Source organism: Diabrotica virgifera, chromosome 3 (genome assembly GCF_917563875.1).
Source record: "Diabrotica virgifera virgifera chromosome 3, PGI_DIABVI_V3a".
NCBI classification, from domain to species: Eukaryota; Metazoa; Arthropoda; class Insecta; order Coleoptera; family Chrysomelidae; genus Diabrotica; species Diabrotica virgifera.
In genome coordinates, this window is record NC_065445.1 from 146,808,128 (window position 1) to 146,828,370 (window position 20,243).

General features: G+C 33.5%; 2 protein-coding genes across 13 annotated transcripts in view; one reads left to right on the top strand and one right to left on the bottom strand.

Moving 5' to 3' along the window:
- Positions 1-20,243, top strand: part of LOC114334083 (protein son of sevenless) — a 652,420-nt gene that overhangs the window by 308,971 nt on the left and 323,206 nt on the right. The window lies entirely within an intron of this gene.
- The window catches only part of LOC126882094 (DNA repair protein REV1-like), a 74,175-nt gene continuing 64,701 nt past the window's right edge, over positions 10,770-20,243 (bottom strand). For both annotated transcript variants that reach the window (XM_050646946.1, XM_050646945.1), the window contains one exon: positions 10,770-11,034. In XM_050646946.1, coding sequence (XP_050502903.1) covers positions 10,902-11,034 — 133 coding nt within the window. In that variant the 3' untranslated portion in view covers positions 10,770-10,901. The remainder of the gene's footprint in view (positions 11,035-20,243) is intronic.

A 20,243-nucleotide genomic window follows, 5' to 3' on the forward strand; every position in this document is an offset into this window, starting at 1 on the left:
AAATAATTAGAAACCTTTACTGGAATCAGACTGCAAACCTCAGAGTTCACCTCAAACGGTGAACTCACCGAATATGTCAAAATCATGCGTGGAGTGAAGCAAGGCTGCATTTTGTCCCCCCTAATTTTCAATCTTTACTCTGAAAAAATATTTATCGAAGCTTTGCACGAAACTGAAAAAGGTATTCTACTAAACGGGTACCGGCTAAATAATATCAGATATGCAGATGACACCATAGTATTTGCGGACAACCTACAAGACCTACAAGTCCTCATGGACAAAATCACGTATTACAGTCAACAATATGGACTCAATATAAACGTAAAGAAAACAAAGCTTATGATCGTCAGCAAGAAAAAGATAACAGAAGGTCAACTCTATATCAACCAAACCCCTGTGGAAAGAGTGAGGCACTACAACTACCTCGGCACCATAATAAATGAAGAATGGACCAATAACCAAAAAATAAGAGCTCGCATCGGAAAAGCTAGATCAATCTACAACCGTACGGGGGCGTTTTTCAAGAGCCACAACCTTTCTCTTGGTATAAAAGTAAGAATGCTGAGATGTTACGTCTTCTCTGTCCTTTTTTATGGTGTTGAATCATGGACCTTGAACGAGGATATGTGCCGAAAATTGGAAGCATTTGAGATGTGGCTATATCGGAGAATTCTTAAAATCCCATGTACTGATCGGGTCACAAATGAGGAGGTTCTTAGAAGAATGGGGAAGAACCGAGAAGTGCTAACCACCATCAAATCTCGAAAGTTGGAATACTTTGGACACATTATGCGAAATGAATCCAGATATGCCCTCCTACAAGCCATCCTGCAAGGAAAAATATTTGGAAAGCGAGGTCCAGGAAGAAGAACATCCTGGTTAAAGAACCTCAGAACCTGGTTCAACACAACATCTGTGCAGCTTTTCCGCGTTGCTGCAGATAAAGTGAAGATTGCCATGATGATCGCCAACATTCGTCACGGATAGGCACATCAAGAAGAAGAAGAGAGGATATTATTAAATGTATGAAAACACCCGTTGGTTTTGGTGATAATTGGTATAATGCTAATACTGGGTAATAATTTGCTAAAGGGGAAAGTAAATCAGCCAGTAAAATTAGCACTTTTAGTCGGTCAGTCCGAATGCTTAGTTTTTCTTGTAAAAGTACTTCTGTTTGTGAATAGTGCATTATGCGGAAAGACTCTAGCCTGGTTTATTCCTGGATCAGAACCTATACCGAGCTTCTGTACGCCAACGTGGGTTTTAACTTGCTTTCTTCCTCTTCTTTCTTTAATAAATAATATTTGACTGCATCCTCAACTTTCACAGTTTGAAAAAGTACGTGTTAAGTTTTTAATCTAATAGCACATAAAATAACATCCAAAAATGTTACTCTACATTCTACCAGATTAAAAACAATGGGAACCTTTTCTGGTAACACCTCCGAGGCTTGTACAATTTGCAAGCCATAACGGATGCTGTGACTAAGGAAGATTTATAATTCACGTCCCATCTGCTCAGCGCGGTAAAGTTCCAACGAGAATAGTTCCCTTCGTACTCCAATCAGAGTAAACATGTAAATAAAAAATGAATAACCATTTTCAATTTCGTTGCAACACGAAACTACAGCCGCATCATTATTCCCGTTCAATCAGAGAGTGCAGCAAGCACCTCTACCGGTTTCGAAACTAATTAGTCTCTCATTAGGAGGCACATATGCTGCTCTCTCTGACCCAACTAGGACAAATCCCGGCGTGCAGTCAATGGGAACCTTCTCTGATAACACCTCCGAGGCTTCTACAAGTTGCAAGCCATAATTCCCTCATCTTCCTTAGTCTCAGCATTCGTTATGGCTTGCAAATTGTAGAAGCCTCGGAGGTGTTAGCAGAGAAGGTTCCCATTGTTTTCAATCTGGTAGGATGTAGAGTAACATTTTTGGATGTTGTTTTATGTGCTATTAGATTGAAAACTTAGTTTTTTGCTCGCAGTTGCCGCTAGGGCATCCCTTCTATTTCGTTCGTTGCAATCCGTGACTGCACGCCGGGGTTTGTCCTAGTTGGGTCAGAGAGAGCAGCATATGTGCATCCCGATGAGAGACTAATGAGTTTCGAAACCGGTAGAGGTGCGTGCTGCACTCTCTGATTGAACTGGAATAATGATGCGGCTGTAGTTTCGTGTTGCAACGAAATTGAAAAATGGTTATTCATTTTTGATTTACATGTTTACTCTGATTGGAGTACGAAGGGAACTTTACCGCGCAGAGCAGATGGGACGTGAATTATAAATTGTAAAATTCCCTCATCTTCCTTAGTCTCAGCATCCGTTATGGCTTGCAAATTGTAGAAGCCACGGAGGTGTTACCAGAGAAGGTTTCCATTGTTTTCAATCTGGTAGGATGTAGAGTAACATTTTTGGATGTTGTTTTATGTGCTATTAGATTGAAAACTTAGTTTTTTCCTAGCAGTTTCCGCTAGGGCATCCCTGCCATTTCGTTCGTTGCAATCCGTGACTGCACGCCGGGGTTTGTCCTAGTTGGGTCAGAGAGAGCAACATATGTGTCTCCTGATGAGAGACTAATGAGTTTCGAAACCGGTAGAGGTGATTGCTGCACTCTCTGATTGAACTGGAATAATGATGCGGCTGTAGTTTCGTGTTGCAACGAAATTTAAAAATGGTTATTCATTTTTGATAAAAAGTAATGTTTTTATTTGAAAGATAATATTTTTATAAAACCCACTAGAATAGAACAGAAAATATGTGGTTTCAAGAAATGTGCATTCTTTGAATTTTTGTGCAAATCTTGCGCATTACTGAATATGTATGCGCATATTTTGAAATTTTTTACTGAATATGTATGCGCACTTTTCATCAAAATTGATCGCATATAAATCCGCTCCCTAATTATTACCTTCTTACTTTTTTTCATGTCCTATATTCGAATGTACTCAGTACTCTGTACTCGTTACTCAAATATGAAAAGTACCCAGTACTCTGTACCCGAGTACAATTTATCAGTACCCGGCCCAGCTCTGATTTGAGATCAGGGGCGGTTTCTCCATTGGTTCACTTGTGCAGTGAACACCCAATAAAAGTTCATTAAAATACAGTTTTTTTAAATCTCATAAATATTAAAATATCATTAAAATATTTTTTTTAATCTCATAGAATCATTAAAATATAACTTTATTTATTAATCATATTTATTTGCTCTACGCCGCTGGATGCACTTGGTAAGTGCAGATGACTTATGCTCGGGTGCAGAATTCAAATTGAACCAGCCACTAGTAACCTACCCTATAGTTAGAAAGAGAAATCTTAAAATCGGTGAAAAAGCATTTCGCCTATATAAAACAGCAAGAATTTGTGCAGTGCACCCAGAGACCAGTGGAGCGTTTTGGCACGTTTCGGTTCACAGTTTGGAATTTTCTGTTGTGGGTTCTAGCTAAATACGATTAAATCTTAAATACAATATTAATAGTTTTATGATGGAGCCTTATTCAGTGGATTTTATAAAAGAAAATGCAAATAGTTTTGAAAATCGACTTCTTATAAAAAAGAATGGTCCACCTCGGCCGGAGATAAACTTGGTACAAGAATGTGCAATGTGCTATAAAAAACAAAAAGTTTAAACGTTGCTTTAAAGTTGAACAATATAAAAAAAACTTCGTGGTTGTGCGGGTGTAATAAACTAAATTCTTTGTTTTGTTTTCCATGTTTCGTATTTTCGAAAAATGAAACTATTTCTTCAGAGTGGACAAAAACGGGCGGATTTATCTCATTTATCGACAAAAATTAAAAAACACGGATCTTCTCAAATCCATTTAAAAAATGAATTGCAACTCTCAGATATTGGCAATATTGATGTTCACCAATTATTAGATTCTGGGTATAGGAAATCGATAAAAGACTTTAACGACCAAGTTAAAAAAAAATCGTTACATTAATTTTATCCCGTCTTGTCGATTGCGTAAAATTTTGTGGCATTTTATTTCTTCGAAATAGCTTTGAGGGGACATGACGAGTCATCAGAAAGCCTAAATCCAGGAATATATAGGGGCCTCATTGATCTTATATCAGAAAAACATTTAACATTTATCACATAAACATTTGGAGGGAAATACTGTTTTTAAAAGTACGTCAAAGTCAGTTCAAAATTAAATACATATTGCATAGATGCTATTCTAACTGTTTGCCAGGACGAGATTAAAAAACAGGTTTCAGAGGCACGCTTTGTATCCATCCAGTGTGATGAAACTATTGATGTTTCTACCCATCAATGGCCAAATTTACGAACGTTTTTGGAAATTTTTAGAACCTGTTTCACATAGTTCCAGAGACATAGCCACAGAAATTAAAAAAGAGTTGGAACTGCTAAATATTTCCGTAAATCAGGGAAGGTGGCGTTCAAAGAATAATAAGAAAAGATTTTCCTTACTCATTTTATGTACATTGTTATGCACATCAATTTAATTTGATATTGTAGAAATGTGTTTGTATTCATGCAAATGTAGCCAACTTTTTTGCCAATTTACATGCATTTCCGCCTTTTTTCAAGATCAGCAAAAAGAACTAGCATGCTAGATGACATAGTTAAAAAAAGGATTCCCAAAAATTTTTCGCCTGTGCCGCAATTCCCGCGGCTTTTATTCACCGTTTCTATAATTATATTCCTTAATTGAACACCCATTTTCAATTACCACGAGCCGCCACTGTTTGAGATCTATCAAATTCTCTATTTTTAATTTAAGACTGATGTTCGCTTATTCTAACGTTTAATGATCTTGATGTTTCACCTAAATAAAATTGTTCGCATTTACAAGGTATTTTATAAATACAATTCTTTGTTATTTCTTGTTCATTGTTAGGTTTAGTTTTAGATAGAAATAGATCTCAATGTGTTTGTTGAATTTGTTGAACGTGTTGAAATGTTGAATTTATTTCCTATTGTTTTAAGTTTCTCGGATAGTCCTTTTATATATGGTATTGATATTTTCCTCGTACTATTTCTTGTGAATGTTATAGGATCCCGTTCTAAGTTGTTCTGTTCTATTCGATCCAATCTTGACAATTCCTTATTTATAAACGATAATCATTTTTTAATAAAACAGATGTTAACAATTCTTTTTTCTTCTAAAAATGAATTTTCGTTAGAACAAGTAATTTTGGCTCTATCATATAAGGATTTAATAATTCCCTTTTTAACGTTGATGTGATTTGATTTGTAATTGAATATCTGTTGGTGTGTGTTGGTTTTCTATACACTTGAGTCTCATATCCAGTATCCTTCTTTGAGAATAAAACATCGAGGAAAGGCAGGGTGTTATTATATTCCTTTTCCATTGTAAATTTTATTCTCTCTTCTTGATCGTTTATAATATTTAGGAATGTATCCAACAATTCTGATATATGAGGCCATATTGAAAACACATCATCTACATATCTCCACCATACTGTGAGAATTAAATTTTGTTTAGAAATATTAGTTTCGAAATCCTCCATAAATATATTAGCCAATAATGGAGATAAAGAAGAGCCCATTGCTAGACCAAAATGTTGTTTACAGAATTCATTGTTTAATTGAAAATAGGTATTATTAGTACATAATGTCAATAGCTCCATTATAGCTGATACATTTAGCCTTGTTCTAGTTGTCAATATATTATCATTCTCTAATTTCGTTTTGATTATGTTTAAAGTTTTATCTAAATATTTAAAAAAATTGAGAAAATCGTAATTTGGTTTTGTAGTTCACCCTGTATACAAATATTCGTTAATGATTTCAATTAAACTTAATTTAAAAACTACAGTATATTGTTTATCTTACTGTATAAAACAAATTATATAGGGTAAAATATATAGGGTTTAAAAAATTACATGTTTGATATACCACGTAGTTATTGATCACCCTGTAGAAATGGACATATTTTCCAAGCCTGGAGAATATTATTGCCTATGTACATTTTAAAACGTTTTTTACTTGGCTTGGTTGTTGTCACGGTCTCCGCAAATTTTGAAATCCATTTTAAAAATAGTTCTAGGCTACCTAGGTACCTGAAATTTTCAGAATAGCTTAGAACTAGCTAACAATGCAATATTTAACTGCTATTATACAGGGCGATTGATTAGTGGGATAAAGCTCCGTAGATCCGTTATAGTAATGGATAGCGATAAAAGTTAATAACAAAAATTGTAGCCAACTTTGAACTATACATTACAAAATTAGTTAGAATGTTACAGGGTGTTCGATAACATAGTGACAGATCAAAGTTGTTTTTTTAAATGGAACATCCTGTATTTTATTTTATATTAAAAATATTCTTAACTTCTCCATTACAACAATATAAAGGTTTACTATGTTATACAGGGTATTTACAAAGTTATAACCAATTTGATATGAAAATCGTAACAAGTTTAACTCCCTGTATAAATAAAAATAAGCACAACGGCAATGGTTTATTAATGCCATTTTTTTTATTTATTGTCAAAATTTTCATAAATAATCGATATTGCTAATTTTTTATATATTGAATACAGGGTGAGTCAAAACGCAAGTACATTATTTTCTCAGTAACTTTCAGTCGCTCTCACTTCTGTAACGTAAGTAGTCGCGCGTAAAGAAAAGTCTCACAATATAGATTTAAATACGAATTTAAAACAAATTTCTATTTTATAATATTTTTATTTAATTGTTATGTTAAAAATATATATTTCCAACAATTTAAAGCTAATTAGTTCTCACCAAAACCATAAAATCCACAAAAAAAATAATAAAAAATTTCTACGCATTACTACGATCTTCCTCGAGTCAGTTACGAGTGGAAACCAATGTTGAAAAATTTTTCATCAATTTATCACGGAAAAGGATAAAATGTAAGATTTTTTCTCACGGTGCGACTGCTCCCGGGTTAAATGAAACACCCTGTATTTTATATCACTATCGAAAAGTACCATTACCGTACTTTAATTTTTATATTACATTTCTTATGTCTAAAATTATTAGTTTTCGAAATATTTTCATTTTCAGAGCAAATTATTAATTATGGGTCTAAATCTATCCAAATTTTAGGCAAGCCATGACTGAATTGTCTAAAACTGACAATTTACAATAGGTTTGTTCGTAGAACGATCAGCAACCGTTGCCAACCGTCAGACGCAAGCGCGTTCGTAGTCTACGAACTCGAACTGTTAACTGCGCAGCGCTAACTGTTAACTGCGCATGCTTCTGATGGTTGGCAACGGTTGCTGATCGATTGGATCGTACTACGAACAAACCTAATTACTGATTATCAATTTGTAATCAAAGTTGGTTACAATTTTTGTTATTAACTTTTATTGCTATTTTAACTATTTATAATGGGAAATAAGCCACAATATTATTAAAAAATTATTTTTATTAACGTTTCGACGTCCAAATCGGGTGCCGTTGTCAAAATACAAAATACTACTAACATAAACAAAAATATTGTTGCTTAGTAAAAAAATTCTTCTAATAATTTATTTAATTTGACTCATTTATATCGGCAATTCAGATACATAATATGATACATTTTAAAGTAGAAGACTTTAAAATGATATTGCCAATATTTATGAGTTGCGTTCCTGGGACGACTTTACTGAAAGATAGTTCATTCGATTACATGAAATCAACCCCAACTCAAGAATATCCGTCAGAAAATCAACTCAAGAAAATAGCTTCAGAACAACATTTTATTGCTATCTATTACTATAACGGATCTACGGAGCTTTACCCCACTAATCAATCACCCTGTATGGATAAATCGCTTTTTTTTTATTTCAAACTATTTTAAAAATGTGACTAATGCAATGATATTTTAAAGTACGTTAATAAATCGATATTTACAAATTGATGGTGGGTCAGTGACATTAGACTGCAGATCGAGAGTTCCCTAGTTCGAATACGGCTGTTGCGTATCTTTTTTTAATTTTTTTAATAAATAATTAAAACTTGATATCCTTAAAATTCATATTTTATAAGTTAATTATTATATATTATACCATTTTAAACAACCATGGAATTATAAAAAGTTCTTTTTTATACTAGTGTAATTTTTGGAATTATATTTTTAACAGTTAATACACATATTAAAAATTCATATTTTATCTTACTATAATTTATTCTTTCGAAACATGTTGTGTCCTGTATATAACAAAACCGTGTTATTATAAAAAGTACTTTTTTATTATAGTGTGATTTTTGAAATTTTATTTTATATCGTCAAATTATTTTATATTCTCACCTATAAATAATAAAAACGTTTTATTATAAAAAAATTCTTTTTTATAAAAGTGTAATTATTTTCTAAATAACTTTTTTCGATATTCTATACCTTAATGGAATTATCGACCGATCCATCACTAAAAACTCACCCTGTATTTACGCATATTACATTAATTTGATGTAAAATTTATATACTAGTGTCGCGAATGCTTGATTAGCAATTAGAAAACGGGGGGTTTCGATATTGTATTGCAAAAAACTCTTCGGGATTTCATCAATCGATATTTAAAGAATATCTACCTACCTTGGCAACATTGAAATTTTTAGTTTTTCACATAGTATTTGAGGGTTAAAAATGGCCGAATTTCTCAATTTTTAATCGCTTATGTCAAAAACTATTAACCTAAGAGAAAAGTCACTAAAGACCATTTCTGTTTTAAATGATTCAAAAAACCTAAAAAAAACTTTGTTCGATGCAAAAAAATAATTTTCGAAAAAAAAAACAAAAACCCTAATCTTTCCCCTCGCCTGGCAAGGTCTTATGCTGTTCAGAACCGCCTGTTATTGTACACATTTCTTTTAAATGACTTACAGGAGAAAGTTTGTTTTACCCCCTAAACTATGCACCTTTCGATTCACCTGGTAGATACCCGTGCAGGGCTGATGCCTGCCAGGTCATGATTTTGCCTTTTTGTGCTATGACTTATCACTATACAAATTTCTAGCCTTACAGGAAGACCGTTACTCGGAGGGTGCACTAGCACTAGACATGTTTATATAGGATTAATGCACAACTCATAAGGCACACCAACCATATTCAAACTTTATATAGATGAAACATTAAAAATCTGGAACAAGGAATATGGACGGTTGGGAGTAAAAATTGACGAGAACCGTATCCATAACCTTTTGTTGGCCGATGATCACATTATTTTAGCAGAAGGCAAAGACGACATTGGACAAGAAGAATTTGGGAGCTGAGGTTTGAAAATTAATTATGATAAAATGCAATACATGGTTAATGGAAACACTGCAGAAGACCTGGAGATAAATAACTAAATAACAATTCCATAAAAGAAACAAATACAATATAAATACTTAAGGGCAACTTCAACAAATATGTATAGGATCAGAAGAAACGGATATAATAAATAAAATAAAAAAAGGAAAGAATAACCCGACAATTACTCTCGATTTAATGGGCGATGTTATAAGTTAAACTAAACAACAAATCTTTAAGACAATGATAAAAACTGATGGCTCAGAGACGTGGGTGACAAATAAATGCAATGGAAATTATGTTTTAGAGAACAAGCCACAGATTAACACTAATGAATAACGTATTAGAGAACTAATGACTGTGAACTAAATGATATAATAGAAAAACGAAAATTACTCTGGTATGGACATATGCGAAAAATGTACGAGACAAGAATACCGATAAGAACTTGAAAAGGATACAAGAAGGAAAAGAGGATGTTCTAGATTACTTCACTGGAAGAGAAAAAGAGACCTCACTGGTACGGCAAACAGAATAATAATATGCTGTGTAAGGCCGCGGATAATTAAGTATTTTCATTTATTGTCTTAGTTAATTTTAAATAAAATCATTCTCTAATATAGCCGTTCTTTTCTAAAAGGGTTTTAAATTTTTTTTGGAACATACTAAAACCAATTGTGATTGGTTTATATGTGAATACGCCTCTCTTAAGCTTCAGGAAATTACCTTTTATTTTTATATACAGTAACCGCCACGCTACTAGACACACGGGTACATTGAGGTAATATCAAAGATCTTATACACATAGATTTGGCCACACCGAAAAATAGCGTAACGCGGGGCAGTTCTGGTCGGTGGTGTATCTATCTCTCTCTACCGGCGCTTAACTTTCTCTCTCTAGCATATGATGGTCGCCGCCTGTTACTCCCACCTCTTGGTAGATACGCTCACACTCGCACGACAGACAAAGATAGCTAGACCACCGTACTTGATATCGACGTTACACCCCGATGCATTGAGTGGCATATCCCTAGCCAAGTCTATTCTCTTTACATGTCTCTGGGTAATATAGTCCTGGACCCTTTACTTGTTGCACTGTTTACTTTTATATATAGAACGTCAGAAAATGGATAGGAACCAACATAAACATAGAAAGTTAACAGTTCATAGAACAGTTGTATTTGAAGTTTATAGTTGTCATTGTATTAAAGTTGTAAAAGTTATAATAAAGTATTGTATTATTGTTGGTGTTTGAATAAAGTTTTTTTAAAGCAGGTAAAAATAGTATTACTTACATATTGTATTTTTTGTATGGAAAAACAATTGTTTTGAATCGTTTCATGACACTCGCATGACATGAGAGACATTAGACATGAAAGGTGAGAACGGGTCGGATTAGCCCATGCCTAGCAATTAGGTACCCGTGTGTCTACTAGCATTGCGCTTACTGTATATACTTTAAACTATCTGGTATTTTGAAATCAAATTATTTTCTGGGGGAAGTATTAAGTCATAAACGTGTAATATATATAACGTGTTAACATATTTTATTAATAAAAATGATAATCAAATTTTAAAAGTACTATACATATATCGCAGTTTATTTTAGGAGAATACATTTCTTCTTTTTTCCCTTATACGCCATTTCAAGAAGCGGATCGTTTACATCCCACAACAATTAAATCTCCTTTGCACTAATAGAGTGCGGCCATATCGTGCAACCATTCCTTCTTGTGTTGTATTTACCATCTTGAAGTAAGCATCGTGCCAGCTGCAATTCAACTCTGAAAAAAACCTAAAAACAAACGCATGGATATAAATTACTTATTCTATCAACTAAAGAGCTTCATCGCTTAATCAATAGATGGTGTTATCAAAAGTTGAGCAACACATGCCAATTTTAAAATAAACTTACGTGCATAGAAATCGGCCCACTTAAAAATTTGGTCATTTTTGATGTCTCATATTTCCTAAACCTGTTGGCCGATTTAAGTGAAATTTTGAACATGTTATAGCCTGATTCTTTAACAATACCACTGTAATAATATTGTTGCTAAACACGTACATTTTTATTGTATACCGGGTGTACCAATCAAACTGTGTTTTTTTCTCAAAGTTCGCATCACCCTGTGGAATATTGTAGAATTTATAAAATACTGAAATTAAAACATAACTATAGCCACAGGTGTTCTTAACATTCTGCTTTTTGATTCATTCGATTATGTTGGATAATAAAAAAGTTCCGTACTTTAACAACTAGACATGTTCTTCATCAATACACGGTGTTTCTAAATAAGTGTGACAAACTTTAAGGGGTAATTATTCTGCATGAAAAAATAATGACAATTGGCTTGATAAACTTATGTCCGCAAATGTTTCATTTCCGAGATACGGGACGTTGACTTTTTTCTTACAAACTGACGATTTATTGATTGCTTTATAACAAGTTTGATATTCAGTTGAGATATGCAAATGAAATTTGGTAGGTTTTAAGAGATAGTTATTGCAGATTTTTTGACATAAAATTAAGAATTTTATATTCACCATTAGCGTGCATACGGGTAATATGATCGGTCATATTACACGTATGCGCGCTAATGGTGAATATTAAATCCTTAATTTCATGTCAAAAAATGTGCAATAAGTGTGCGTCTTAAAACCCACCAAATTGCATTGGCATATCTCCACCGGTTTTAAAGCAACAAAATGAATCGTCCGTTTGTAAGAAAAAATTGCAACATCCCGTATCTCGGAAACGAAACATTTGCGGACATACGTTTATAAAGCCAACTGTCATTATTTTTTCATGCAGAATTACCCCTTAAAGTTTGTAGCACTTATTTAGAAACACCGTGTATTAATGAAGAACATGTCTAGTTGTTAAAGTACCTAACTTTTTTATTATCCAACATAAGCGAATAAATCAAAAAACAGAATGTTAAGAAAACCTGTGGCTGTAGTTGGGTTTTAATTTCAGTATTTTATAAATGCTAGAACATTCCACAGGGTGATGCGAACTTTGAGAAAAAATCACAGTTTGATTGGTACACCCGGTATACAATAAAAATTTACCTGTTTAGCAACAATATTATCACAGTGGTATTGTTAAAGAATCAGGCTATAACATGTTCAAAAAATCACTTAAATCGGGCAACAGGTTTAGGAAATATGAGAAATAAAAAATAACCAAATTTTTAAGTGGGCACAACCAAATTTCTATGCACGTAAGTTTACTTTTTTCAGTCAATGTAACCGTAAAGAGAAATATTTTAGAATTATTTTAGATTTTACTTCAGATATTATCATTTCAGTTACGTTTTGTTATGTAGATATCAATGATAGCGACTTAGAAATCATTTAGCATTTTATTATAGCTACATACCAAGAAATTGAAGAATTAACAGGCCACTCATTATATGAGATAATTAAATAATTAATGAACGAGTTTTGAATCACTGCGGGACCACCCTATAAAAGAAATGTACCAAAGGAGGCCAGCACAGAAGATACAGCTGAAACAAATAGACGATATCGAAGATATAAACGCGAGCTGGGAGAAAATTAAAAACAACATTGAAGAGGTAGCAACAGAAGCTCTAGGAAAACGCAAAGTCATATTGAACAAAAGAAACAACAAGAATACGCCATGGTTCAAAACAGAAATAAAACAGAAATGTAACGAGAAACGAGAGGCTTATATGAAGTATAAAACATCAAATACTCCAGAATCCAGAGACACCTATAGAAGAATACGAAATGAACAAAGCAGTTGGTAAGAAGAACAAAAAATGAACACTGGGAGCAGTTTACAGAAAGGATGGAAAGCGACTTCTACGGTACACAAAAACAAATATGGAGATTCATAAGAAACCAACGGAAAGAAATGGCAGAATTGAAGGAATACAATAACATACCAGCAAACGAATGGGAAAGATATTTGACGCAACTGTTTAAAGGAAAAGAAAATAATAATCAACACAATAACGTACCCGAATTATGACACGAAATAGAAATCAGTTTTCATGAAGTAGAGATAAAGAAGTAGCCATAAATTCACTCAAAAATAGAAAACACCAGGGCCAGACGGAATAACCAACGAGCTTCTAAAATACGTAGGAGAAAGTATAACCCTAGAGATGACAAAACTTATACAAAAACTAATATTGCACTGCAAGATACCAGACGCATGGAGAAACAGCATAGTGATACCAAGGTTCAAGAAAGGAGACAAAGAAGACCCCAACAATTATAGAGGTATAAATCCACTGAACACCGCACTTAAGCTAACCACAAAAGTCCTAACCAACAAAATCAATAAACTAACAACTTTATCAGTGAACAACAAGGATTCAGATCCGGAAGATCCTGCGTGGACGCCGTATTTGTACCGAGACAAATCACAGAAAAGGCCATCAAGTACAATAAACCAGCATATCTATGTTTTATAGACCTGACACAGGCTTTCGATCGCATTCTAGTCGAAGACGTCTTACACTTACTGTATAGAAGGAACATACTTCCATAATCGAATACAGGCAAAGATAAATGGAAAACTAACACAGTTTGTACCAGTATAAAGCGGAGTCAGACAAGGTGACTCGTTAAGCCCACTGCTCTTTAATATAATAATGGACGAAATAATAGAAGCAGTACGTAAAGGTCATGGATGTTATGCAGACGACGCCGCATTAATCGCCGAGACAGAAGACGATCTCCAAAGATTAACACACATCTTCAATACAACAGCCAAGAAATACAATATGATAATAGCAGCAGAAAAAAACCAAATGTATGACAACATCTAAATACCCACTACGATGTAAAATCGAAATTGATGGGAAAATAATACAGCAGGAAGCAGCAATAATACAGCAATTTGAATTTCTGTGAGATACACTTCCAAGCACATCAAAATCCATCGGTAATTCTTAATAACTCTAACGTAAATATCGCCAGCAAGTCAATAACGGAATAAAGGTGATTCCAAAATGTTATCAAGTTTAGATTTTTTATTGAATACAAGAAAAACGAAGATAAGAAACTTGTTTTTTTTCTCTATCATTTATAAAAACTATAAATGTTTACTGGGTGGACGTACATATTTAAGTTCCTACCTAATTCCTTTACGAATTATCATCAATCTGAATTGGAATCAAAAGGCCAATATAAAGATAGAAGAACAAGAATATTGATATAAAGAGAGGAGTAAGACAGGGTTGTGTTCTGTCACCGCTACTGTTTAACATGAACAGTGAAGGCATATTTCAGGAAGCGATCGAGGGACTAAATGGTGGAATCTCTATAAACAATAGTAAATAACATACGATTCGTTAATGACAGTTATAATGCCAGACACCCTGGAATCGCTACAAGAATTGTTAAATAGAATTAACGATTATTGCATTCGATATGGACTAAAAAGTAGTCCCAGTAATGTTTGAGGAATCCATCTTTATGATGAACTCAGATATGATGACACCAGAACTAATCTTCACTGAGAAGATTAACACAATTATACCATCTAGAGAACAAAAAGTCCCAAACATTAATGGGGACTTAATATGGTTCACTGATAGATCTAAAACTGCCCATGGTACTGGATCAGGAGTCTTTGGGCAAACATGTAACTATAATAAATCTTACAGCCTAGGTAAACATACAACGGTGTTCCAGGCTGAAGTTTTTGCTTTGGTGGCCTGCATTGATGAACTCATTGATGAAGATCCTAAAGCTAAGAGAATCAACATTTACACAGATAGCCAATCGGCTATTCTGGCTGTAAAGAACCCTCTCACCAAATCAAAACTGGTGAGAAACTGCAAAGATCTCCTCAATAACCTGGCAAAAGACAATAAAGTGTCTTTAATATGGGTGCCGGGTCATGAAGGGGTGCATGGGAATGAACGAGCAGATATGTTGGCGAAACAAGACTCGAGAGAAACTTTTGAAGGCCCAGAACCTTTCTGTGGCATCACTAAAGATGCTATGAAAAACGAGGTTCAGAAATGGCTGATAAAGAATCATCAAAATAAATGGAGAACCACTCAAGGGCAAATCCAGACTAAAAAAATAATCAAGAATATTGATAAAAAACTCTCGAACAGTTTGATAAACCTCAATAAACGAGAGATCAAAACTGTCACTGAAATGGTGACTGGACATTGCCGTTTAAGAAATCACCTATACAAACTAGGTAAGGTGAATGAACCATGGTGCAGAAAGTGCGAAATGGAAGAAGAAACTGCCATACACATACTGTGCCATTGCAGTGTGCTAGGTGATGTAAGGCAGGACTTCACTGGTCAAATGAGGTTTGAACCAGAAGAGATCCTAAAACTACCAATAAGACAACTGTTGGCCTTCGTTGAGGCCACAGGACTTATTAAAGTTTAAGGAGAAGAACAGGGTTTGGTACAAAGGTCTTATGACTAAGTGGCAGAGACTAACGAGTCTCGCCTGAGTTAAGAAGAAGAAGAAGAAGAATGGACTAAAAATAAACAAGAAAAAAACTAAATTTATGATTGTCTCAAAAACACAACATGGTAATGAAAGGTTACTGATAGAGCAAACCCAAATAGAAAAAGTAAAGACATACAAATATCTGGGAACCTGGGTTGATGACAACAATGACCAAAGCAAAGAAATTAAAGTCCGAATTGAAACTGCAAGGCAAGCATTTATAAAAATGAAGACACTGCTTCCAAACAAAGACCTTCAATTGCCTCTTAGATTGAGGGCTCTAAGATGCTACATATTTTCTATATTACTATACGGAATGGAAGCTTGGACATTGAAGAGACAACACATAAGAAAAATAGAAGCGTTCGAAAAGTGGTGTTACAGAAGAATATTGAAAATTCAGTGGGTTCAAAGGATTACCAATGTTGAAGTGCTACGACGTTTAAATAAGGAGTTAGAAATTATGAACAGTATAAAAACAAGAAAACTGGAATAATTGGGTCATATTACCAGAGGAGAAAAATATGAGTTGCTGAGAATTATTATGCAAGGAAGGATAAAAGGAAGAAGAAGCATATGAAGAAGACGCATCTCCTGGCTGAGGAACCTTAGAGAATGGTTTAACTGTAGTTCATTACAACTGTTCAGAGCAGCAGCCAACAAAGTGACCATAGCCATTATGATATCCAACCTCCGCTAGGAGATGGAATTTTAAGAAGACCTAATGTAATAAATAGTGTACATTAAATTAAGTTAGTGGCTCCTTTTTCGTTTTGATCAGTGTATTTTGCACACAATAACCATTTTTTTTTTGGTATTTTACAACGTTTATACATATTTTTTGGGCTTCCGTAGGGCAATGCAAAATTTTAACTGACAATGTACGTTTATCTTTAAAAATGTATGCGAAACTCGCTGGGAAAGTCTAATTGATTGTGTTAAACCTTCGAGATTCCCAATAACTGAAATACAAGATGTACTTTTACAAGTACACGAAGGTTTTAAAGATCCTGGTGCACATAGGTTATCAAAACGTTATCAAAAGTTCTAGTATTAGTTATTTGGTATGATCTGTTTTCCCACGTAAGCATTTTTAGTAAAGCCTTACGGCCCAATCCAATGGATTTAAATAATGCTGCTAATTTATTACAAGTTTGTTCGAAATATCTTGAAAATTATGGTTCCAATGATTTTAAAAAATGCTAGCTGAATTAGTAGGTACTGAACCGATCTTTATACAAAACCGCATGCGCCGTATAAAGAGATAGCACGATTATGAAGTTATTGACTTATAAGTGCGTTCGCAGAGTGGTCAGGGACTAGTCCATGACAAAAATCGCATGCGCACTTTAATTCCATATTATATTTATTTAATGTATTGTTCATTGATAAATATACCAGTTTATTAATAGTTAATAATTAATATTAATGATTAATTATTAATATTAATTATTAATATTAATTATTCTTCTTATACTTGTAGATTTGTCGATCTGTTAATTCCGACGTTGAAGTATTTCTTGAGAGGTAGACTGCCAGCTATCTTTCCATCTTTTTGGTGGTCTCCCCGGTGGACGCTTGCCTGCTGGTTTTCCTTCTAGGGCAATTCTTGTTAGTCTGTACTCCTCCATTCTTTTTACATGACTGAACCATTCTCTTCGTCTTTGCCTACCCCATCTTACTACATCTTGCACGCCACATTGTTCCCTGATGATGTTGTTTCGTATTCCATCCCTTCTTGTCTTCCCTGCAATTGCTCTTAGTGTCTTCATTTCGGCTGTTCGTAGCATGCTTTTGGTTTTATTGGTATAGTCGGTTCGCTAAACTCAGACGCAACTGGCTAGATATTTTAGTCGATAATTTTTTGGTTTTTTGCCAATTTTGCAAAAATTAGCAAAATTACTAACTATTTAGTGATTATTAACTATTTAAAAATTATTTTTTGCCAATTTTACTAAAATTGGCAAAATTACCGACTAAAATATCTAGAAAGTTGCGTCTAAGTTTAGCGAACAGACTTTATTATAAATAATCTACACCTAGATATTTCAACTGGTTTAGTCTATAGTCTAGTTTAAAATATCTAAAAAGGGTAATGTTTACAGCAGTTATAACTAATTAACGATTTTGCTTATTTTGCAGTTTTCGAAGCAACCAATTAATTTTACAACAGATAAAGTTTAGTATTAAGCTATTTAATGGTAAGCAAAAAAACAGAAAAAATTGGATTTTTTACACCAAATTGTTAATAATTAAAACATTCGCCGAAATATCTTCAAAAAAGTATATATTTTCTTTGTATAGGCGTATAATGACTAAAATAATCTTCTGATATCTGGATTTATTACAGTCCCGATAACAATCTTATTTCCCCGAACTATATTACACGAGCGGGACCCCCTCAAAAAAGCGCTTAGTTTTCGAGATGCTGACCACGGAGGGGTGAATGACTAATTTTATTCATACTTTATATTTTCGAGGGTGCTGAAAACGAAAATGAAGTTTATTTTGAATTTTATGTGGGGGAACATTGTCAAAATCGCAATTTTAACCTAAAAATAAAAAAAATTAAATCACCTTTTTTGCGTTTGCTTCGCTACAACTCTGTTCCATTTTAATATTTTTTTCTGAATTATATTATATTTTTTTACAGTATGTAGCTCTAACATTTCTGAAGACAACGGTACCTGTTTCAAGCTTTTATTCTTATCCTGATAAAGGTTATGAATTTTTCAAAGGAAAATGTGCGGATTTGTGCATTGCAAAGTTTAATCGCAAAAGTTGTGTGACGAAGTTTAAAATTTAGCTTCCTAATCACGTTTATGTTAAAGTAGAGAGTACAAAGAAGTTTTCTGGTAAGTTTTAGATCAAAATGTTTTATAGAAAAAAAAATATTGCAACTTTTCATGTCGACGTTAGAAATCCCCAATATAACGCTTATTTTTCGAGATACTGACCATGGGTGGTGAATGGCTAATTTTGGTCTTAGATTATGTTTTTGACCGTGACAAAAACGAAAATGAAATTTATTTTAAATTTTAGGTGGGGGAATATTGTCAAAATTGCAATTGTACCCTAAAAACAAAAAAAAATGAAATCACGTTTTTTGCGTTTAGCTCGTTACAACTCTGGTCCGTTTTAATATTGTTTTCTAAACTTTGTACACTATACAGGTTGTCCAGAAACTCTACCGACAAACGAAGACAGGAGATTCCTCAGATAATTGTAAGATATTTTAACCCAATTCACCTAGTCCGAAAATGCTTCCTAAGGGAGCTAGAGCTCTTTGAAGATGGCGTCTTGTAATTAGTTTTTTTAAATACCTCCAGAACGTTTCTATTGAGAAAAACGAAAATTGGTACACAGATTTATCTTCCAGAGATAAATTGACTCATGCATTGCGAATTTCTAGTACCGGTCATAGGCGTCCGTTTTGGGTAGGGCAACAGTTATTTTATCGTATAACTTTTTTATCTTTAATTTTAAAAAAATTTTACTCTGGATTATTAGATTGTGAAGTATTCTACAACTGAAAGGTACTCTTGTTTTAAGTCGATAGAATCCACCGTTTTCTAGAAAAATCTATTTAAAAATTTTTCTTCCTTTAAATTTCCAAAAAAAAAAAATAAAAAAAAAACTATTTAGAAATCCGAAAACTGGTACGTTTATTTATATTTCAGAGATGAATCGATTTCATTAATTGCGAATTTCTAGTATGAGTCATATGCGTCCGTTTTGGGTAGGTCAACGGTTATTTTATCGCATAACATTTTTGTCTTTAAATTTTAAGCGTTTTTGACTCTAGATTATTAAGATATGAGGTATTCTAGTACTAAAAGTTACTCTTGATTTAAGATGGTACAATACACCGTTTTTTTTTAATTTTTCAATTTTTATTCAAATTCAAAAAACGAAAAATTTTCAAATCGGTTTTTCTAGAAAACCGTGTGTCCTACCGACTTAATCCAAGAGTACCTTTTAGTACTAGAATACCTCACAATTTAATAATCCAGTGTCAAAAATGCTTAAAAGTTAAAGACAAATAAGTTATGTGATAAAATAGCCGTTGCCCTACCCAAAACGGACGCCTATGATCGGTACTAGAAATTGGCAATGGATGGAATCGATTTATCTCTGGAAGATAAATATACGTACTGATTTTCGTTTTTCTAAATTGAAGCGTTCTGGAGGTATTTAAGAAAAACTAATTACAAGACGCCATCTTCAAAGAGCTCTAGCTCCCTTAGGAAGCATTTTCGGACTAGGTGAATTGGGTTAAAATATCTTAAAAGTATCTGAGAAATCTCCTGTCTTCGTTTGTCGGTAGAGTTTCTGAACACCCTGTATATCGCTCACATTTCTGAAGACAATGGTTTCTGCTTTAAGCTTTTAGTCTTATTCTAGTAAAAGTTATAAATATTTTAAAGTACAAGGTGCAGATTCGTGAATTGCAAAGTTTAATCGCAAAATTTGACTGACAAAATTTGAAATATAGATTTTAAATCAAATTCAAAAATAAAACATGAGTACAAAGAAGTTTTCTGG